This window comes from Pollachius pollachius, assembly GCF_949987615.1.
Source record: "Pollachius pollachius genome assembly, chromosome: 1".
Taxonomy (NCBI): Eukaryota; Metazoa; Chordata; class Actinopteri; order Gadiformes; family Gadidae; genus Pollachius; species Pollachius pollachius.
In genome coordinates this window covers 10,185,576-10,208,825 of record NC_136934.1, presented here as the reverse complement: position 1 = coordinate 10,208,825, position 23,250 = coordinate 10,185,576, and the positions used below count along the sequence as shown (strand labels likewise).

Here is a 23,250-nt window from a genome sequence, read left to right as displayed (position 1 = left end):
CCAAAATGTTCTGCTCATTGGATACAAAACGAGCCTTGATTGAGGAGAAGAAGCCTTCTTCAGCAGCAAAGGTTACTTTCAAATTGCTGTAAAGAGAAGGAAATTGAGACTTGTTACAAAGGGATTGAATCAGATTATGATTCATAACAGGGTAACGTATTTGTTTTAAATCAATCAAATGTGTGTGCCTACATATTTTAGCGTCTCAAATAGCTGGGGAAGCAAAGCTGTATGATTAACTTAAGATCCATATTTCTTCCTCAGTTCAAGATTGTAGAAGAAAGGGAATTTCATAAAAGTTGCCTGAGATATGGTCTCCCTTCGTAACCTTTGAAGGCTACACAATTCTGATAGACGTATAATGAAAAAAAAGATTTCAATGCAATTATATCTCCTAACTAGAAAAATAATAAAAAGATTTCCTACTGATTTCCGCAACGAGCGGCAGTGAGAACCCATCTGGTGTTGAGCAGGGAAGCTCCACAGGGGGATTGGCCATCGTCCCAGCTCACCTTCACATGGTATTTCCCCTCCGTCGTACATGATACACCACCCAGAATTCTCTTCTCAACATTACTCCCTGATGCTGCGCCTGAACCAAATAATGTAGCGAAACAGACAGAAATTACTAAACAAAACAAACATTGCTTGGTCTTTCTCTAAAAAGTATGAATACATTTGTGTTTCTGTCAATGTGGTTAGGAAATGAAAGCATACCTGCAAGCATCAGGGACAAAATAAGACAGGACAGCATCATAATGACTGTGAATCAGAGTGCACCAGTTCTGTCAACTGTCTGCCAAATATTTATATCCTTCACATGTGACCACAGACACCTAGATAGTTTATCTTGAAGTTTTAGTCAAACAATGGCACACATTACAACTCCAAAGACAATGAAGCAGAATCGGGATGTAAATTAACTTGTAAAAAATGAATGTGCTAAATGTGCAATACAAACTAATATAATTTTATAATTATAAATAGTATAATAAATTATACATAAACAATAATATATTAATAATGAATTAAGACTATAAATGAAGACATTTATGAAAGAATGAAATGTCTTCTAATTGTTAGTTTAGATGTAGCCTAACAGTAACACACTCAATCTCCTAAAAATTCTTAGTAATTGCTAGTAAGGTTTCCTACCCTAGAAAGCGATTGTAATACTTGCACTTGGTTCTATGAACATCTTTACTGTACCGACAGCGATATTTTGTTTCACTTCTTATGACAAATGTACTTATTGTAACAAATGCACTTATTTTAAGTCGCTTTGGATAAAAGCGTCTGCTAAATGCCCTAAACGTAAATGTAAATGTAGGTAATGAAAGTCATTTTCAGCATTTTCTGTTTTTAAAATGGGAGCAATCTGATTACAGTAGGTCTATAGGGCCAATACTTGGAATACTCTCAAGAACACATTTTAATAAATGCAACATAGTAGATGGCTTTAATTAATAATATCATTTACAATTATATTGTATTTATTTGAGAATTTATGAATTGAATGTTTATTTGTGAAAGAGAAGTCTATTCTTGCGGCATTGTATTGCTTCATTAACATGACTTTATCTTGCAGAAGGCATCATGATATGGGCAATACCAACTGCAGAAGTGTGCAGTTGGTAGTGCCTATATCTTGATGCTTCTTTGAATATTTAACAAGTTGAAATGTACGTATGAAAATCATTTATCGTAGGCTTATCTTACTCTCCAATGAAATTCTTCAACTTCGGCCAACGTTGAGCCTAAATTAAAACTTGAAAAACCTTTCCTCATTTTCACTGGGGATTGCCTTCAATTGGAAACATTCTCATGTTGTGAAAAGTGATATATCGTATAAAAAATGGTAACAAAAATGCTTTATTTGTAATTTTGTCATTTCTCCTATAAAAGCATAATCATTTAAAACAAATTGACAACAAATCTATTTTTTCATAAATGATCTAAATAAATATAACATTTAAACATTGGATCAAAATCATAAAATAATAAGAAAAGGTTCAGCCGTGGGTGCAGACAGCAACCAACTTTTGATGATGAACAATGGAGGACGTTTTGAACAGAGCATAACAGGGATCCTATTCTTGAAGAAAACGACTTCCCACAAATAGTTTGTTACGTTAAGCCCAACGCTCATATTGACCCAACCAACCAATAGTAGTAAATCAATATTGCCTCTTTGTGATAATGAAAAACTAAACAAAGGCGGGATAAGCATGTTGGAAATGGCTCAAAATATACATCTCTAAGGGTACTATTTTAAAACAACTCGGACTACGCTGTCCTGTATAAATACAAGGCAACCAGATATGTTTGAATGTTTGACATTAGTTTTGAATTGTTTGGTTTAGAGTGAAGGCAACTGAAATGCCTTTCATAACGGCTGTTTGTCAGTTCATAACTCATGATTTATTCTACATGTTCTCTCCAAGATTTTCACATTGTTCCTGATTGTGTTTGTTCCAAAACATCTCCTTCATTAAAAAAAATCATGGCTAGTCAAAAGCCTACTTTGCAGATCCCACGGGTCTATTGGGTACAAAGGCGAATAAGCAAGCCTGAGGGTTAAAACACCGGAATCCTCATCCCTTCTTCTAATCCCAGAATAAAACCACAACAAAAGCATGGGGGGACAAAATAGAGCTTCTGCTGTCAGCGCCAACATTAAAGTTACATTGACCCATGATCAGCACTGCTATCACAGAATCTTTCCTCGCAGCCTGTGCTATTTCTTAAGGCAGAAAAGCTGAGATGCCGCCATTAAACACAAGGAGGAGGACCGGGTTGGTGATACAGCGCCTCCTTGTGGAGGAATTCCATCATCAATTATAAGACCGAGGTCTTTCACGAGGAGTCACAGCTCCTCGTTTGGATACAGTGTTTTCTTGTTTCTCCATCACAGCACACAACTGAGCAAGATATGCTAAACAAGCCATTCGTCGGCAAGTGACTTCAAGCGTTGGAAATGTTCAACCAATAATAATGTGGAAACGTCTTCAGGAGGCTACAGATTTCACGTGATCTTGAGTCCCACGCTTTTCTGAGCAGGCAGCCTTGAAAGTTGGAAATACAGCTAATAGAAGATTATGTGTGCTTTTTCGTTTTAGCGGCATATTTAGACTTTGCCAACAGTGATCAGATACAGTCTAATGGTAACGCAATTACTGCCTGTCATTTTCCATTCAATATTCCTTTTCAGTGGATACCTCAAAACTGCAGACCTGTCCTATAGAAAGTCGTTCAGTATGGATTCTTGGATGGATTCATTGGAAGATATGACCTTAACTATGCTGAAGCCTAGGAGGAGAGTGTGGTCCAGGGGAAAGTCTTTCGATTTCCTGTTCAGCCCTGAAATACACAGGAAAATACTGTTTATTAATGTCAGGAATTGTTACTTTTCTAATCCATACCGTTTCATTTTACTTGCATAACATATATTTAGCTCACTTAGTAGTATGGATAATTCATGAAAACACCTAATCTAAAAGTCTAAAACCAAATGTTAAATGTCAGAAAATGTCAGGTCCCAACATGATGCATCAAATTGACAATGAAATTGTGGGAGGGAGAAGCAAGCAAAAGGACAGGAGGCTGGGAGTTTCAAAATAAGAAAAAAAATTGTAATGTTACTTTTCCCTAGCGCCACTAGTGGTGGGGGTCTAGCCACAAGATAACCCAATTATGTTTTTTTTATAAGGGATAAGCAGTCATAGACACAAAACAATCATGACTTTATTTAATATTTCTTGGGCCTCGTGAGTTTTTAAATTGAGCAGCAAGCAAGGGACCAGGCATGTTCAAAATTCTGATAAGGAGGCTTGTATAATGGTGCATCACAGTGTGTGTGTGTGTGTGTGCGTGTGCGCGCGTGCGTGCGTGTGTGTGTGTCTGTGTGTGTGTTACCTCAGTCCTGAGCCAGCTCAGCCTGTTTGTCAGCCTCAAACTCCCCTTCGTTGTCTTCGTCTCCATTGTAGTCGGCCACTTCCTCCTCCATCTCCTTGTCTGCGGGGCAAGATTGGTCATTACGGGACAATAGTGCATGGGGGAAGTACCCCTTTTCTAATTGCATAATTCAAGTACTTCATCGATGTACTATGGGTTAGGACAGCTACGGTGTAGAGAGGAGGTGGCCATGGCTGTACTCTCACCTGTATTCTCCATCCTCTGATTCTGGGCTTTCTCCAAGTCCACCCCACCCGGCATTTGTTCATCTGCGTCGTAATCCCCCGGCTCCGTGACCTTCTGACCGACGGCCGCCTCCACTTTGTCCTGTTCAATCAGCATGTCCTCCAGGCCGGGGTCGGCTTCTGGAGACAGCAACAGCTTAATGATTACCTCTTAGAAACGTCCGGTGTTCACCTTGCATTGAAGTGGGGCTTGAAATTGGAACAACTGTTTAGATCCTTGCCTTCAATTTCCTCGTCCTTAATGTCCATCACCTCCACCGCATGATCCTCTGTCAGATTACTTCTCTGTCGTTTCAGAGAGGCTGGTCCCTCTTGCTGAGGGGTCACGGCACCCTCTAGTGGCGGTAAGGTGTTCAGGCGTGCTGCAGCCACACGGATCACTGGCTCAGACTCTGGTAGGGGGAGACCCTGGTCTGGGGTCTCTGCTCCGGGGGCCTCCAGGCCTGGGAAACCATAAAGGACCATGTGAGAATGAGATCTCTAGTTACTGTGCTCATTGTTCCACGGCCAATTATTATTCAGCAGTATTTAGTTATTTAGCGGTCACTTTTATTCAGAGGGACTAACAGCACATTAAGAGGCCGGGCATTAAGGAGCTGAGAATGAACAGTTGTTTTTTTTCTTCCTTGTCTATTTTTCACCTTTGTTTATGATGATCTCATTGGTCAGTAGTTCAGGGGCCTCTTTTGCATTGGCTTGGGCAGGGCTGTGGTTTACCACGGGCAGCGTCTTGGTGTCATCGAGCCCCAGCTTCCCCTCCTCCGCTTGTTTACGTGCCTTCTCTTCCTCTCCTGTCGGAGCCGCGCCCACGTTGGCCTGCTGGGGAACCAATGTTACCAGGCATTAAGCACCAGGGAATATTCGTTACCATTTTCATGAATGGATGATAAAGTGTTTTCTTTAACATGTACTCGATTGGAGCTGGATTATTTTGTAAGAATAAGCTTTTTTCTGCCGTGAAGGCTGCCATGCTAAGCCGTATTTGAGAACCCGGCTGTTGGAGACGATCGGAAGGGAAGTATTGGCTCACCTTTGACACGGGAGCTTGCTTGAGCTTGTCCAGCTTCTTCTGAGCCTCTAACACCCTCTCATCACAGACCTCCTTCTGGGACAGCATCTGTGTGCTACACTGGGTCCTACGCACACACACACACACTAAATAATGAATGAATGCATACACATAATGGCTCATTCAAATTGAGAAGAGAGGTACAACACTTATAAAACATTTAGATTAAGTTAGATACCTATTTGTATGTAATCATACTTAAATATTCACATTTGATATGCTATGTGTGTATTTTTATATATATATATATATATTAGTATATATTAGTGCTGTCAAGCGATTAAAATATTTAATCGCGATTAATCGTATAGTTAACTCGTGATTAATCGCACATTTTTTTCTATTCTAAATATCCCTTTATTTCGTGCTGCTAGCCTTTTAGTGAGATCAGAGAGTTGAGAAGGACAGTAAGAAGAGAGACCCGCAGTGAATTCAACCCGGTCCACTTGACATCGGGTAGGTGAATGACAGTGGTAGGCCTACCGTAAAACTTCAATAGCCCAGGCTTTTATTTGTTTCAATCACTGAACTTTCGAACAAAACTCTTGCTCAGCAAAGATGGGAAATACTATAACATTTATTATTTAAACCAGTATGAATATTCCTACCATACGTAGGCCTATACACATTACCAGGCTATCGAATAACGCCCCCCACACACACACACACACACACACACACACACACACACACACACACACACACACACACACACACACACACACACACACACACACACACACACGTAGTGGTAATCGGGAGAGTCGGCAGAATTCCCGGTGGGCCGTTAACGTTTCGGAGCTGTCGGGCTGATTACTGCGGGATAACAATATTGCGTTTATAAAAGTTCCTTGCAGCGCCGTCCGGCAGCCTGAGCGGTGGGCCCACAAGTTAACGTCACTCACTCAACAGACGCAACACTCACAAACTGTCAACGTCGCAACCAAGTCGATTTTGTCTAGAGGGGAGCAACTGAGCGGCCCCTCCCGAGGTGGTACAGCCCAGGTGGGCCTTGAACTGCGATTGGTCAGAAAGACGTAACAGCTAATGACAACATTGAACTCTCGTGCAGGCTCGAACAGAGTGACACACAAACACACACACACTTTTAAGGAGTTTTTCACCCGTATCCTTGCTTGCCCCAACAAGTTTGTGCGGCGTGCTTGTTGTTTTGTTTCCGGTATAGATCCAGTATGGTGTTGTAGTTTTTCTAACGCGACTAGTTATTGCAGGACAGCAGGTGAAAAAACAACGTTTGCCAAGCCAAAAGAGCATTAATCGCACAATAAAAAAATTAACGCCGTTAAAATTGGTTTGCGTTAACGCCGTTAATAACGCATTAAACTGACATCACTAATATATATATACACGTTAAAGGCTTTGGAATTAGTATGTTTAGTGAAGAGTGTTTCTTACATTTCATAAGTGAACTTCTTGTTAAGTGTGTCCAGGCTTCCTTGGCAACCCTGCAGTTGCTTCTGTAGCATCCCAAAGTCTCCATTCAGCTGGCTAATCTGACCTAAACACACAAACAAGAAAAAGACATTCATTTTAAAAATAGGGTTTTTTTATATTGGGAGATTCGTTTTTTGTCTTTTTCCACATAATACATACTTTTACCTTTGAGTTGTTGTATTGTTTTAGTACTGGAGGAAATGTTCAGTTGCATTGTGCCCTGAAAGCAAATAAAAGTATTTTCAAAGCAAGTTATTGTTTTGAATGTGTTGTTGACTGGAAAGTTATGGCCTCTAGTGTTTTTGTGTGCGTTATCGGCGCTGGTTATGTCTCTTGTGAATTTGTGGATAATACAATTTAACACAAGTCTATGTTTCTCTACATTCATGTAAACAAATATGCAACAAACCATTTTTTTTTCATGTTTGAATAAAATAACAATGCTTTGCATAAATATAAACCAAAACATAGTCCGATTTTTTACAATGATTAATCCATTAATTTGCAGACAGATGAGTGAGCTTTTTGTCTGAAAGCACAACTTTCAATGCATGCATAATCAAATGTGTGTGTATGTGCAGGTATGCGTTTATTTGTATATTTTTTTAATGTTCCTGTGATAAATTGTGTTGTTATAAGTAAAAGGGAATCCCCATAAATATTAAATAGACCAGAAGGTTCCACTTAATCCCACAGTGCCCAAAGGGAGACCGTTGCCAACTGCCACTGCTTTACCCCAATGACCCCTGTGTGTGTGTGTGTGTGTGTGTGTGTGTGTGTGTGTGTGTGTGTGTGTGTGTGTGTGTGTGTGTGTGTGTGTACACACCTTGTCTTTGCCGCAGGTGCTCTGAGCCTCCTCCAGCTGCCTCTTGTAGAGCTCCTCTATGCTGCTGACCTGCTCCTTCTGCCTCTGGATCTGCTCCTTCTGCCCCTGGATCTGCTCCTGGAACTCAATCTTCTTCAGCTCTGCCACCCCCCGCTCATTCGCCCCCTGCCTCACCTGGCCTTCCAGCTCGTACAGCTTGGTCTGACGGGACAAATATGTTTTAGTAGAAGGCAGAGGGGTGCTTGAGGGCAGGACCTCAACAGAAGAGGCCAGCAGCCTGTTGCACCAGTCCAACATAATTCTGATACCAAGTCCACGTCTAAAGTTCACTGTAAATCCTATGTTGTAACCAGTTTGAAACTAAAGTTGTATCTCTCAAGTTGCACTGTTCCTACTTAAGATACACCTTAACTAAGCTAAATGTAAACGTGAATTGTGTGGCTTTTAGTGACGTCTCCCTCGAGTCAGCCCAATAGGATGTTAGTCTTGTTAGACAAGAGGGGGGAGGATACAGAATTGTAGAACCTTTTTATTTTTCCGTTAAAGCCCCTGGCAATTGTCCAGGGTGGGGGGGGTTATCTGTGTTGGGTCAATGTACAACCCAACCATGTGCAAACTCCTATTGCACTTAAGATTAGGATTGTAAATACTAAACAAATATAAAGAAGCTCTAAAGCGTATTACCTTTTACACAGAGAATTATTTTATATCAATTCAATTTCCATAATATTGAAATATTTTTAAATGTTTTTTGAAAAAAAGAGTCGTTAACAGTAAAATCCATTTTGTTCATCATTTGTTGAAAGTGTTTGCATAATCCAACCCCTGGTAAGCATTTTAAATAATAAGGAAGGGAAGAAGTCAATGGCGTTGGTTGTTCCAACTTTTACGCTTATCACATCCGCAATACGACTTGAGTTGACTCATTTGATCTTAGCCGTATGGCACCAGGCACAGGTGGCTTGGACCTACCTGAAGCTCCAGGTTGCGGGAGCTTGACACCCAGTAGTTGAAGCCCAGTACTAGGATACAGGCGATCAAGGCACCAATCATTAGCGGAGGGGACCTTCCACCACGACGACCATTACCTAAACCACCCATGGCTGCCTAAGAAAGAAACTTGGAACATCACGCTCTGCGTCAATTCACCAGCCGTTTCATTCAACATTTCCGTCTTTATTCTCTCTCCTTGTGAATTTGGTTGACGCACTTGGTTGACATCATAAACGTGAATAATTTAATAAAATAGGGCAATAAAATAGGAATAACCTGCAATTAGTATAATTAAATAGTCTCTTCTGGAGCGTACCAATTTACGCAAATGTTAACATGTTTTATTATTACCTTTTTCCTCTAGAGAATTTGCCTACAGGCCATTCTTGGACATCAATTATCGGTTGCACTACAGTTACTATTCTTGTTAGAAAAGTGATCAGAGCTTCCAAAGGACTCTCATGCTAGCTATTCAGTCTAGTCTTGTCTTGCTGAATTACATATTTGGGCTATATTGCCAGAGCTTAACTCCTTTTATTTCTAAATCTAATTATAATAGGTGGTTTCTGGACTGGTGCAATCTTTGTAAATATGCCATCAAGATAAAACTCAGTTTTCAAACCCTGTTATAATGATATTGAGTGAAACCACACCTATACTGTTATAATTGATTGTTGTGAATACTGATAATGTAATGCTTAGGATACCAAGAAGATCCACCTGAACAAGGAAGACATTGTCCCATGTGTCTGAAAGCCACACACATCGGCTGCATGGCTACCAGAAGGTTGCTGGTTTAATCCACGGCTTTAATCCATGGCAAAGTGTGGAGGGGTCCCCTAGCAAGACACCCGAATTGGCCGCATGTACGGCAATTAGATAATTTAATGGCACTTTAGCATCAATTCCATTAGTTGTAATCAGTCTGGCTAACTCATTGTTATTAATATTGTGAATGGATCAGGATATTAAAATATGGATCCCACGCCTGCCTTTAGGCATCTCTTCTCATGTGTGGTCTTTCGAGCTAACCATGCTTGTTCTGATGATGAACGATTGAACGTGACTTAGAAGCACAATTTCTTGGTAGAAGCTGAACAGGCATAGTTAACAAGTGAACCATTATTTTCACTAAGCTATGCTTTTTTTTTCAATGATTCAACCTATTTTTAGAAGTGTGAGTCCCGAAAGACTACCCTCTTCCACGTATAACTACCTGAACAATTAAGTTTTAAATTTTAAGTACATTTTATTTTGATAGCCCCTAATCACAGAAAGAGCTTCAAAGGGCTTTACATGCCATCTATTTATGATCGCCCCTAAGTTAACCCAAGCCCCCTAAAGGGCAAGAAAATACTCAAAGAAACTCATGAATGGTGAGTGTCTTCATTGGCACATATAGTAGTACAACAAGCAACATTTTTAAGAATACGAGTTGTCCATGGTGATGGGGTGCTGGCCAGTGAGTAAGCTGGTAGACTCGTAGATTTGTAGACGAAGCCTCAAAATCGCGTCATAAATAAGTGGTTTCTGCAGTTACATAATTAACGTTACCCCAGTTATCTTGGATATGATGTTGCTTTAAATACGACAATTTTCCGGCTCTAATGCGATACTATAACAATCCCCATCAGGCAACACTTAAGACAGCCAACACCAGCTGCTCCGTCGGGCTGGCTGTCGCCTTGCGTGGTAACGTAACGTTAACGTCAGAGCCCGCAGTCGGTATAACGGTATGAATGTAATTATGAATGGGTGATTGTGGTGCAATGTAAAGCGCTTCGAGGAGCTACAGGTTAGAAAGACGCGATATAAAGTCCATTTGAACAGACAACTTATCACAGAGTAAACCAACAAATAAAGCATCGAAGGCGCTTAATGACTCGCATTTCCGCATGCAACACACCTAAACATTTAGTTACAAAAATGCAATGTAGCTCGTGTTCACGTGTGTAAACAGTACAGTTATCGCACGATAGAAATATGCGCGTGTATCTTCAAAAATCCATCACTATTTTCATTTTGGTCCTTGAGTCAAGGCACCTATAACTAAGCTAACGAGCTAAGCGCTTCTCCCAGAGTCGCCAGTAGCATTGAAACACGAGCGATAACTAGCATGCGAGCATCAACATCACTTACCTGGTCAATGTGTGACTTCCACGGCAGCCACTCAGTGAACGACGCCTTTAACCCACTTAATGTTATAAAATAATATCTACTCTCGCCTATTTCCGTCAATATACAGGGCGACGGTACTCCTATCTTGCGCCCATGCTCAACTCTCGATGTTAAGCTAGTCCTTGTTGTGTATGGGACTGGGACAGTGCGGGAAGGTTGGACGCTTCCCGATCCGCCTGCCTGCCCGGTCTGTAGTACGCATGCGCTTGGTGGGGAATAAAAAAAACCCACAACAAAGCAAACCTAAGCCTATGCTGTATAAGAAAGCTTGATCTTCAATGTATTTGTATTGTATTTTATTTTGTTTGTTGAAATCAAAGGCTTTACTTCTCCGCAGTCCTACTCCTCAGGTACAAATAACACAGTTAGAAATCACAGGTGCCAGCCTGTCCCCAAGTCATAATTTGAATTGGGCTGACATTGATTTATTCACCTTGAAGTCCGTGTTTATCAATAAATAACAGATTAAAAAAATGCCTTTGCAATAACGTCTTTGTAAATATCCTTCTATCCAGTAATAAACGTTGGAAAGCCTTCAGTCTTCCATCAGTGAGGGGTTTGCAATCACTCAAAGTTCTCTGCGTTTGACTCCGCTCCTCAGAGACATCCCATAGTCATCTCTTAATTTGAATATGGCAAAAGGAGCGCTTTGCTGTTCATCCTGATTTCACAGAGTGAAAGGGGTGTCATCTTTCAATCACACATTATCAAAAAGTCTTGTTGAAGAAGGCGACAGCGACAGGTAACGTCCGCCTGTATACCTATGAAGTAGAAATGAACTTTGGGTTAGAAATATGTACAAAAATATAGTTAATATAGTACATTTTTGAATGTCGTTCTGAAGCTTTGATTTGATACAGATGTTTATCTTGTATGGATGTTTATTTGTATTGTTGATATTGAGGTTTATTTTATAACCTGTAGATTTATATTTTAGTTTTTGTACATATGTGTGTTGCTGTTGCTGTTATGCCTCAACTTGCCCTCAGGGAGGAATAAAGAACCCGTCCATCATCTATTTCTGTTTATATACATTTCAGTTTGGTATTGAGTTGAGTTCATGCATGCACTTCTATTTTACTCAAACCTCTTGGTTGGTGAGTGTGATGACAGATCTTCATCACTGTAACTGGCGGTGGGACTGTCATGGAGTAGACTGGCCCTCTGCTCCCTGTTATCCTCGTCTCCCCAAGACAACCAGGCTATTCTCACACACACACACACACACACACACACACACACACACACACACACACACACACACACACACACACACACACACACACACACAATATAAGCTTTCGCAACTGTCATATAGCAAATCTGCTCAATTTTATGGGCTAGTGTTGACAAGAATGTGTTTCATACTGAGTAGGGGTTATATTATAAAGTTTGCATGAGTAAAGAGTGAATGTGACACACAAACCATGCACCTAATCAAAGTAAATGTTTTTTACCATTTTGACTGACTTCTGCAGAAGATGTGTTGTCATCACCATCACCATCTATCTCGGAGTAACCTTTACGGGCTTTACCATTGGTCCCCTGGTCACTGTAGCGTTGCCTCCAACCCTGTGAGAAACATTGCATACCATCAGCAGCTGGGCCAGTGAACAGCTATTGAGTAGACGCTCAGGGAGTGATATTAAGATAACAATGGAGTTGCTTCATACCGATTTGCGATTCTCCCCTTCCTCGGTCCTCTGCCGCTTTCTCCTCTCTTAACAGAAAGCATCAAATGAATCATATTGCACAATGTAGAGAGACACATAAATGAGTGAACACATTTATAGCTTGTTCGACTTTTTGACTTTTGAAAGTTAGTGTCTAATCAGGATACACATGTCATGGGCATTGGTCATAATTCATCACATTTATTTAATTTAACTCCATCCAACATTGTGGCTCTTTAAGGAGAGCAAATTAACAAGTTGGATTCAAGAACAATGGCTACCTTATTATAAAACCGGTCAAATTAATTCAAGTGGTTGCAATGAACTACAAAAAAATCCCTACCATTAAGTGACTACAATAAAGCTCCTATGTCAATAAAAACACAATACAATTATGTTCAAACAAGTAAGTATTGATTGAAAGTGTTGCAAGGAAGAAAATGAAAAACCTCTTCTGAGCAGTTCCATGCCCTCGTCCACCAGGTCAGAGGTCAGGTCATCGTCTCTGATGTACTGCTGGATGCCTAGCAGGTTCAAACAGCGCGAGCCCAGTCTAAAGAGAAACAACATACACCAATGCTGAACAACCTATGAGGGAGTACATATCTGCCCTGACTGCAGGCCTGTCAGATCATTTATCTCATTTATCACAAGTTATGCATTAGTTAAATTAAGATGTGATATAAATAACAATAATAGTGTTTTCATGACATTCTTTCATAGTGTGATATTCAAGGAATTTGACTGCATGGCCAGTACAGATTTTGATTTGATTTTGTCATTATAGAATGCCCCTTTTTGCCCGCAGTTTCTTTGTTCTATTCAGGCATTAGGGTAGGGCCTAATGCCTCTTTTAAAGCCCTTTGAGACTATTATTCTGCTGAAGGACTTTAACAATAAACAGCACCTCTTTGAAAAGTTTTTGTCATGGCATTTCCTTTGTGCAGACTCACTTGAAATATGTAGCAAGGCAGAGCAGCAGAATCAACATGGGGTAGTAGATGTAAAACCCGTCTGATATAACCGATAGCAGGCGCATGGAGCCCATAATCTACAGAAAACAGGGGAGAGGAAGATTAACGTTACACCGGACTGCAGGTAGTACATATGGCAGCATATATTTTTTTAAATATATTTTCATATATATATACACACAAATACTAATTGATATAAATACATAATAACAATAAATACATAATAATAATTATTATATATATACATTTATAAATTCAATAAATGAATAAAATGTCTGTATATGTGTGCATGTGGAACCCACAGAGGTGTAGGAGGTCTGTATCCGGTCTTTGTGTGAGATGGCAGAGTCCATGTGAATCAGACCCAGGAAGTTAAGGCACAACGGAGGAGTGAGGCGGCAGAACAGCCTGAGAGGGCAGAGAAAAAGATAATAAAATGACCCCAGACCCTAAGGGCACGTCAGGTTACCCTTCCTAGAACTAGAACACAGACATACCTTTCTTTGTGTGGACATCTGGGCACTCCTTAAAGCTGTCTGAACTAGCAATTATGTCATTTATACCTCACTCTCTCTCTCCCTCTCATTATTGGTTTCTTGTTGAATGATTGGTGAAGGTTTAATATCGCTGTTTCTCAATGCAGAGTAAAGATATGCAAGGGGAAGGCGGTTTGCGTGTTAAAACGTCACAACGGGACACATATAGAACTCTGGGTAGGCTTCCGCGCAAATGAATGGTCTGGCAGAAATTTGGAAATCTATGAATGTTGAGACTTTCTGAGATGTCCAAACTGTGCTTAGCACATCGGCCTGGTTTCTAAACTGCCATCATTTACCAAACTTGGTTTGAGGAACACCCATAATGAACTGTATTACGCGATTAACTGGTTGCATTTTAAGAATCAGGAGTGTTTTTTTTCCATTAATTTAGGATATAAAAGGAGAAGATAAATAATTGTAAGAGTGGCGAAAAAGTCGATTGCGCCAATGACACTTTGAAAACCGGTTGCTACTGCAAATTGCGTTTTAATGTTGCCCTGTTCGGCTAACTTCAAGTACCGACCAAACTGAAGGCTTTTATTCATATTGTGAATTAAGTCGGGAATAATTGATTTGATTAAGAATTGTGGCCATTCAGTCCACTCGTTCTTAATGTTAACCGTGTTTTCTGGAAACAGAAAAGTAAAAACTTAATCTCAGAAGAGCTCAATTAAGGGTATGCCCTTACATGCCACTGAACTGCAGGCTGTAGGCGTCCGTCTGGTGGAGTGGTACCAGGTAATAGTAGTTGAATACTCGTATTTGAAACACTGTAGAGTAGACACACACACAGAGGAAGAAGATACTGACAAAGCACGCCATCTGGTGGGAGAAAATACGTAACACGACACAAAAAAAAGAGAAAGCGATTGCATGAGATCAGGGAATAACATAACAGAGATTTTGCATTTTAGATTTGCCTTTGCATTTGCACAAAATGAACCCTCTTGCAAAGAAGAATTAGGAATAAACATCACTGGATATTTTCTGGCCAAACATTTATATTGTTGTATATTGTCCATAAACTAAGTACTGTAGAAAATACTGTTTGAGAAACCTGAAACTATAGACTAACACTTGCGTAGCAAAGTAAATCAAGCACATCTTTTCAAAACATTTGGCCATAGTATTCATGGTCCTTTAGTGTTCCACAGGTGTTTACCTCGATGCAGATGTAGTTGTACTGCTTCTCTGCCATCTGGATGAGGACGGCGAAGAGGGAGAGGACAGGCTGGGAGCTGAAGAAGGTGCACTCAGACCATACCACCGCCAGGGACAGGGCCCCAAGGACCAGGAAGGCCAGCCTATAGAAAACTCGCCTAAACACACACTCCCAGTACCACTCTGTTAATAGAGCGCACGCGCAAACACACACACACACACAATGTTCCCATTAGGAGAAATGTAGTCTGATACTATGCATTGTGACGATGACACAATTTGTTGAATGAATGATTTGATTAGGATCCGTGTGGCAGACATTGAGGGGTAGAGACATATCCTATGCCTTCCAATGAACTAATAAATGGAACTGACACACTAGGGTTTTTATGCTTTAACAGCCACGGGAGACACTATGTGTGCACCTCCAATCCAGCCAATCAAGAGAGACACAGCATACCCTACACCCAAAGTCAACCCGACCTCCTCCTGACCAGAAATAGGGCTGGAGGACCTTACAACATGTCGCTCCATTTGTACACAACTGAAGTAAAATGCCTCCCAATCTGTGGTTAAAACTCCAGATGCCCCCTCACCAACGGTGGGGGTGTAGATGAACCTGCGCAGGGGGGTTGCGTCCTGCGCTGACGGGAAGCTGTGGACGACCTGCCGCAGTGGGCCGCCCTGGCTCTTGGCTACGTCTTCCAGATGGACAGCCTGCTCCAAGAGGATTGACCACTGGACCTGGGACTGCTGCTGCCCCTGGACAGCGGTGATCACCTATTCCACACACATATGTATGTATGTATTATGTAAGGGATAATGTATAGAACGCCGGTCATTATCGGGAAAATAAGCCCCGACAGGGCGAACAGGACACCGACGCGCAGCGGAAGTTGTCTTGCTTCACCCAGAAGGGGCTTATTTTCGATAATGACCGGAGATGTTCTATACATTATCCCGCTTATTACACGGCTACTTGCCAAAACAAAAAAATAACTTCACATGGTATGTCCATCATTCGTAGTGTTGATCAGCAGAGAAATAGTCCACCAAAGACGTTGACATCGCTTAGCAACCGAAGACGCTGGGGTTAACAAGTTACCGGACTACTTGTGGAGTGATTCCAAAGACGTCATTAGAGGCAAAAAATCCTTTGTTTTCCTTGACAGCAGTCAATTATACTTAGCAACGGTGAATTTTCAAACATAATTCACCGCCGGAAGTTCTGAAGCGTTCCACGGCATTGAGATGACCCGTGTAATAAGCAGTTTACAGTACATGTTGCAAAAAAAGCGGGTTGATGTGTGTGTTACAAACTGAAATTAGGTGACATAAATAATGACCTTTTTGTGAAGCTTTACTAGGCCTCCCTTGGTGGGGGGATCCACAACGGGTTGGTTTTCACTTCCAACCCTGCCCTCAGCACCCCTCTCGATCCGCTCCCGGTAGTCAGTGGGACACTGACAGAAAGAGAGAGTGAGAGAGCAAGAGAGATTTGGTCAGCAAGTTCAGTATGTCTTGCTTGACCCATAGGTTTGATTTCAAGATGGATGTAGATACAAACAATGTATCTCCAACTGGACCATTTATCATAGAGGCGTCTTCATACAAATACATCAGTTTAATTAATTTGACTTGATAAGGTGAAGCGGAAAATTTAGGATCATTAAGGGGTCTGAAGTCTTGGAGGCTCTGGTGCCCTCACCTTTTGTAAAATGGTGTCCACACACTTTCTGAGAGTTATGTCGTGCATATTACGTACAGACTCATGCGCAGATGCCACCTCCTGGGGAAAAGAGAAATGATACAAAGGTTTTATATTTTTGTGATGAAGATGTTTAGAATATAAATAGTTGTAGGTCGTTTTTTGAATAATTGTATTGTTATAGGTTTGCAAAACCTTTCTGACCAGTCAGTGAATTCCAGATTTTAAATTATTATGATTATTAGTGTCACAACTATTAAGTTATTATACAATATTTTCAATCACCTCCATAGCATCTGCCAAGTTCTCCTCTGACTCTGCCTTCTCAGTGGCCATTTTAGCTGCTTTGAAATAGGTCTTGGCCAGTAGGTAACCATGGCAAGAGGCGAGCCAATAGGAGCGTGGGATCTCCACCAGGCCATAGCCTAGCAACAGCACCAGAAGAAACAGGCCCCAGGTGTTTGCAGCAGTGATGCCGATGGTCTGAAATTCTCTCCTGGTTCAAGCCGAAAACACAGTATATTGGTAAGACAGTTTGGGACTGGAGATGTCTGATGTCATTCAAAGTCTTAAGTCTCTTAAAGTTGTATTAAATAATATATTGTGGACGGTAGAAGAACAATGTCTAGGTTCGTCTTAGGTGAAAAGGTCACACTCAAACGTGTGTGTGAGTGAGTGAGTGAGTGAGAGAGAGAGAGAGAGAGAGAGTATTGACAGTATTGGTGATCCACACAGAATACCGGTTGTACAGACTTAACAGGTAGAAGAAACTGCTAAAAATACACAGGAAAAGCATGTAGAGGTGTGGTTGGTTGAACTCTGTCTGGGAGGGAGATAGCAGTGGCCATGAAACTGTGTTTAGGGGAGAGATAGGAGGGGGCGTGGCCCTGGCTGTAGGGGAGAGATAGGAGGGGGGGTGGCCCTGGCTGTAGGGGAGAGATAGGAGGGGGCGTGGCCCTGTCTGTATGAGAGAGATAGGAGGGGGCGTGGCCCTGTCTGTACGAGAGCGATAGGAGGGGGCGTGGCCCTGGCTGTATGGGAGAGATGGGGGGGCGTGGCCCTGGCTGTAGGGGAGAGATAGAAGAGTACGTGGTTCTGTCTGTAGGGGAGAGATGAAGGGGGCGTGGCCCTGTCTGTAGGGGAGAGATGGAGGGGGTGTGGCTCTTTCTGTAGGGGGGTGATAGAAGGGGGCGTGGCCCTGTCTGTAGGGGAGAGATGGAGGGGGTGTGGGTCTGTCTGTAGGGGAGTGATAGGAGGGGGCGTGGCCCTGGCTGTAGGGGAGAGATAGTAGAGTACGTGGTTCTGTCTGTAGGGGAGAGATAGGAGAGGGCGTGGCCCTGTGTGTAGGGGATCGATTGGAGGAGGTGTGGCTCTATGGAAATAGAGCCACACCTTTATTGCTATGGACTTAAGCCTGCCATTCAAATGAACCTGGTTATGCCCTCGGGCGCTTTAGTAAATAAATAAATAAAATATTTGGCAGCCGTTGTGTACAGTTAACTTTCTTTTAACAAGCCTATTGTACTGATGCTATGACCAGTTATTTTTTAGTGCTAGTAGGCCTATTAAGAGGTGCGGGTATTTCAGGTAGGACTGTGTGTAGACATATTTTATAATAATGTGTATTACGAGGTGTTCCGCAAAAATTCTTGATTACAAAGAGTGGTCCAAACACACACAAAGTTTGAAAACCCTTGATAATGGATGGTGTATTTAGTGGAATGCTATCACAAACCATGTGCTCACTCCTCCTTCCCAGGGACACATAAGTAGCTAGTTTGTCTGATTTGAGTACGCAGTGTCTTTAATGATCTTTAGAAGCCTCTCTTACCATGTGAGATACCACTGCGGGTGAGCGGCAACATAGATGAGCAGCGAGATGAATATAAGTAGGTAGGTGCCGTAGTAAATCCCATTTTCAATCAGAGCTGTTTTAATCTTTCCAACCCTGGAGAAAGCCCCGGACCGTGCATAGGATTGCATGAAGGGTATCAGCAGCCTAGATGGAAACACACACACACACACAAGCACACACACACACACAAGTTTTCAGATGTATGATTGATTGAAAACCTGCTAGCCTACCCAGTGTACCGTACTGTAATGTGTACATTTTGAAATGGCTTGTGAAGGCTAATCAACATCCCTGCTGGTGTGCTTGTTATGCGTGTCTTACCAGGTGAGACACTGGGACGTCCAGTAGACCACTCGCCAGAAGACTGGTAGGACACCATCTGGTATGTAACTCCAGGGCTCTTTACACACCTTCAACGCACTACGCCACACACAAAAACATTTATCAGAGATATAGGACAGCATAATTCATACTGTGCGTGTTGAGTAACTTTGAACATTTATTCCATAAGTAATCAAATAAAAAATGAAACACAGAATGATGGGACCTAAAAAGTTATATAATAAAAAAAAATCCCATGTCATTTTTCTAAAATCAAAAAATGGCTTCATGATTGGCATACATCAAACTGTTTTAAATATTAACCCCCAACCAGCCATTATTCATTGTTCAAAAGACTGAAAATAGAAATTCAGCTTTATTACATTAAGAATACATCACAAGAGTCACAAGGCTGAATTAATAATTGTATTCTCTGCTGTTCTTCGAAATAACTTAAACAACAGACTTATCTAAACCAGGAAAGAAATTTGATTTAATATTATTATTGCTTCCTTTGGAATGATGAATAGTACTTTGCACTGACGAGGAGCAGGGATGTGAAGGGTGGGAATAGTTTGCATTTACCTGCTGGTTGGAAGGATGGATTCGTTGGATTGTGCCTGATCTGTTTTGGAATGACTCCCTGGATCAGGGGGCAGTGCATTATTAATCTTGCACTGATTGTAAATGGTCTGGAAGAGGACAAAACACACACACACAGACACACAGACACAGACACAGACACACACACACACACACACACACACACACACACACACACACACACACACACACACAGAGTGAGCGATAGAGAAAGAGAGTGAGACAGAGTAAAAACAGAAGATATAAAGGCTCTTGATAGTTGTGGTTATAAGCATCAGAACAACATAAGTCACGTATAACGCTTTGTCTTCCTCTCTCTTGTTTTTCTTACCGTGCTAACATCGAGCGGCAGTATAAAGACGATGAGGAAGCACAGGTACCAGGCAAACAGTGTCCCAAACAGGACCATGGGTTGCTGCTTCCCAAAGTCCCCATAGCGATGGAGGAGATACAGGGCCAAGAAGAATACGCCTACAACAATCACACCCAGCGCAGCAACACTCATTGCGATAATGAGGGGCGTCGATTAGTTGTATAGACTCATAGCACTGAAAGAAGGAGAGATGTGAGAGATGGGATAACTTAGTTATTAGTTATTCCATAGCTCCTTCATACAATATGAAATACCATGATGGTAACGCTACAGGTTTAGGCAGCCGAGTTTCATGAACAAATTAAAACAGACACCAGATAACGTTAGATAACGCTTGCAAAAATAAAAGCAGAAAAAATGCTGCCTAATGTTGTAGATGTGAATCATTCTTCCATTGTTCACAAAACGGCCTCGCAATGTATTTCTATTTATCTAAAGTTTGGCAGCTGTTGTTGCCATTCCTGTCACTCAAAAATAAAAAACGATCACAAAGACACGATATTACGATCACAAAGACACGAGGTAAATAACGTAATGTAATTACAATCCGATGCAAGGCACCATTCATAATGCCATGTCTTTCTAATAGTCGAACATCAGTAAGGCTTTTATTATGAAGATCATAAGAACAGACTATTAAAATAGAAAGCTTATTGTTCGAACAATGTGGCGGACTTTACCTTGCCTTACAAGTTCTTCTCCTCGGCCCACATATGTCAAGACTGACTGATTCTGAATGTAAAATAACACGGTGTTCGCGAAATTCTCGTTCAGTCAGTAAACACAACCTTTGGATATTATTACCTAATACGTAACGCGCACGCAAGTTCAATTTGGAATTGTGGGTATTGTAGTCAAGGGGATCCAAGAACAGAGCACAGAGCAACAGTCACGTTTTGTATATTTATTTGGAATATCACATATAGACAATACATTGGCTTGAGGCATAATTTGCAAGAAAAATATTTGTTATTGTATGTACATTTACAAGAGGGGGTACCCAATCACAATTGTCCTCATTTCCTTAAACAATGTATTCCAATTGAATAATTGAATTAGGGCTGTTGGAATAAGGTTATGTTAATGGTTTCCCAAAATTCAAAACAACCACAAAATAATGTCTTCCCCGTGCCCAACCATGACATGTTGCTGGAACATACTCTTCAGTAGACAATAATTGCATTACGTGATTGCATATCATGCCAATGCTGTTGAATTGAAAATATGCATTGTTCTCTGTGTCATTCAGTTATTTATGAACATCCAGAGTAAGGGATCGTCAGCATATAGTGAGCCCAGCAGGTTGAAGCAAGCCGCCCTGTGTTCCAGCAGCACCTCCAGTTGACCCAGTAGATCCAGACACAGGTGCTCCATAAGGGTCAAACAGACCGACCAGTTCTCGCCTGCACCAGAACCGGAGCCCCCCAGGGCTTCCATCCACACCGACCCAAAAAGATCCAAGGACCCTGGCCAATCTTCAAGAATATCATCAAACAGCTCCATGTTTTGATTCACTACCTGGTGATCTAACAACCAAATAGTAGTTGGTCCCTTCAGAGTTTGGTGTTTTTTTCCATGTGTAGGCCTTGCCTCTTCTTACAAAGATTGTCCTGCTGTATTGTTTATTTCTTGAACAGCCTACTATCAGTGGTAGCCGCAAGGACACTCATTGGAAAGTGAATTAGAAGTAGGCTTATTCGTCCTGGTGTAGATAGGCATGCAGTACAGCACTGCGGCCACACTCTGTGAGCAGCGAGTCCTGCTGCATTACTAACAGATTAGTGAGACCATCTGCCATTCTGATCCTGTACTTACATTAACCCCTCTCTATTCTATTCTCCTTCTCTCTCTCTCTCTCTCTCTCTCTCTCTCTCTCTCTCTCTCTCTCTCTCTCTCTCTCTCTCTCTCTCTCTCTCTCTCTCTCTCTCTCTTCACTCTCTCTCTCTCAACATCAACTTGACAACATGAGTTGTCCTACTGAATTAATGGTTTAATTGTTTTTTCTTTTCCTCAGAGCTATAATTTTCTCAAAATTTTAATCACGAAAACAAATCTTCAAATTGCAAAAAAGCAAATAATGCTTTCAGATCATACTCTAAATCAGTCAATATATAAACTAGAGAGCATTAATTAGACACTAAATCAAACAATTGAGAGCACAGCGGGCAGGGCATGAAGTTACCAAAGGACATTTCTATATAAATCCATTTTGCAATAAAAGTATAGTTATCACAATTTAGTACAGTGATTATATCATATACTATATTATATATATGTCTGTATATTCAGCACAAAGAAAACTCTCAATGAATACATTACAGTACACTCAAAAATGTTGTTTAACTGCTAAATCGAAGTCAATGAGAGATTAATTCTGCTTCAGCATCCCGTCTTTGTGCTGGATCTGCCCAGAGGACTGAGTCCACATCGAATGCAACTTTGTCAGGAAACGGGGCGGAAAACCCTCTGGTGTGCAGGATCCGGCCTTGACATCCCACCACACCTATGTCACCACACGCCAATCCCGCAGCCTTTACGAGATTTACCACACAGAGGAAAAACTACTCCGAGTTGAGAAAATGGCTGTATGCTGGAGGGAAAACATTTCTGAATCTCTGGTTGATCCACTTACTCATCCGGACACTGAAAACTGACATTGTCCCAAACCACGACATAAGGATGCAATACCTGCTGATGATATTGCAGCCCACACTCAAACAAATAATCCTGACGACCACCCAGAAATGTAAGATGTTCAGAGTTGTATGGCCCCAGGGTTGCATGGGGGGTGGATAACACCCTGATTACTTATGGCTGCACAATGGGGGACAAGGCCACCCCACACTGGCCAGGGACTTCCACAATGGCATGTTGCTGGCCAATGATGTTCCTGCTGCTCCTTCTCTTGTTCGCCAGCGTGAACCATGCTCTGTCTACGAAAATGTATTCATAGGGGATTTCCATGGAATCCAATTCAAACAATCTATATCCACACAATTAATATAAAATAGATTACAGACGCAAGTAATAAAGAAAGACTTCTGCAATCATGTTTTTTTAATGCACTCCTGATTTATATAAATTGTTATATAGTGCCATTTAGAGTATATGGCAGACGGCAAGGAGGAGTGAGGGGAACATATAATTCATTATATTAATATTAACTTTGTAACGTAGAAACCCTCCACCCACGACCCTGGTACAAGTAGCATAGGATTGTGTAAGCATCAGTGCTGTAAGTGTGTGAGTGTACACTTACTTACCGATATCTTTACTCTCCGTCCCTTTCTGAGTTGCACTAAAAGGGTACTCTGTACTTGAAC

General features: G+C 41.4%; 2 protein-coding genes across 5 annotated transcripts; both read right to left on the bottom strand.

Annotated features, from left to right (window-relative positions):
* Nucleotides 1–1,813: 1,813 nt before the first annotated feature.
* On the bottom strand, nt 1,814–10,858 carry golm1 (golgi membrane protein 1). 4 transcript variants are annotated; one of them, XM_079738481.1, is made up of 11 exons: nt 10,682–10,858; nt 8,522–8,668; nt 7,550–7,750; nt 6,883–6,943; nt 6,685–6,787; nt 5,230–5,335; nt 4,841–5,015; nt 4,421–4,642; nt 4,161–4,319; nt 3,916–4,014; nt 1,814–3,360 (listed from the first exon to the last, which is right to left on the bottom strand). In XM_079738481.1, exons 2-10 carry the CDS (start codon nt 8,648–8,650, stop codon nt 3,917–3,919), a joined length of 1,254 nt encoding a protein of 417 aa, XP_079594607.1. In that variant the 5' UTR covers nt 8,651–8,668; nt 10,682–10,858; the 3' UTR covers nt 1,814–3,360; nt 3,916. The 4 variants fall into 4 exon arrangements, with proteins under 4 accessions (XP_079594607.1, XP_079594606.1, XP_079594605.1 ...); XM_079738480.1 differs by having other exon boundaries at nt 1,818–3,360; nt 4,841–5,018; nt 8,522–8,656; XM_079738479.1 differs by having other exon boundaries at nt 1,819–3,360; nt 4,841–5,018.
* Nucleotides 10,859–11,033: 175 nt separating this feature from the next.
* lmbrd2a (LMBR1 domain containing 2a) lies at nt 11,034–20,720 on the bottom strand. The gene is made up of 18 exons (XM_079748997.1): nt 20,608–20,720; nt 19,886–20,102; nt 19,537–19,643; nt 18,952–19,050; nt 18,607–18,774; nt 17,061–17,271; nt 16,776–16,856; nt 16,414–16,530; nt 15,664–15,847; nt 15,069–15,250; nt 14,595–14,728; nt 13,670–13,775; nt 13,347–13,444; nt 12,843–12,946; nt 12,394–12,440; nt 12,178–12,292; nt 11,808–11,922; nt 11,034–11,481 (listed from the first exon to the last, which is right to left on the bottom strand). Exons 2-18 carry the CDS (start codon nt 20,057–20,059, stop codon nt 11,418–11,420), a joined length of 2,106 nt encoding a protein of 701 aa, XP_079605123.1. The 5' UTR covers nt 20,060–20,102; nt 20,608–20,720; the 3' UTR covers nt 11,034–11,417.
* Nucleotides 20,721–23,250: the final 2,530 nt, after the last annotated feature.

What these genes read in the sequence shown, in the direction of transcription:
- golm1 (XM_079738480.1), bottom strand. Translation starts at nt 8,650, where the DNA reads ATGGGTGGTTTAGGTAATGGTCGTCGTGGTGGAAGGTCCCCTCCGCTA. An exon ending in AAGAAGTTCACTTATGAAAT is followed by an intron (nt 5,336 to 6,684) that starts GTAAGAAACACT and finishes GTGTGTGCGTAG; the next exon opens with GACCCAGTGTAGCACACAGA. An exon ending in TCAGAGGATGGAGAATACAG is followed by an intron (nt 4,015 to 4,160) that starts GTGAGAGTACAG and finishes CTTGCCCCGCAG; the next exon opens with ACAAGGAGATGGAGGAGGAA.
- lmbrd2a (XM_079748997.1), bottom strand. Translation starts at nt 20,059, where the DNA reads ATGAGTGTTGCTGCGCTGGGTGTGATTGTTGTAGGCGTATTCTTCTTG. An exon ending in TCCATCCTTCCAACCAGCAG is followed by an intron (nt 19,051 to 19,536) that starts GTAAATGCAAAC and finishes TGTGTGGCGTAG; the next exon opens with TGCGTTGAAGGTGTGTAAAG. An exon ending in CCGCAGTGGTATCTCACATG is followed by an intron (nt 17,272 to 18,606) that starts GTAAGAGAGGCT and finishes GGCTTGAACCAG; the next exon opens with GAGAGAATTTCAGACCATCG.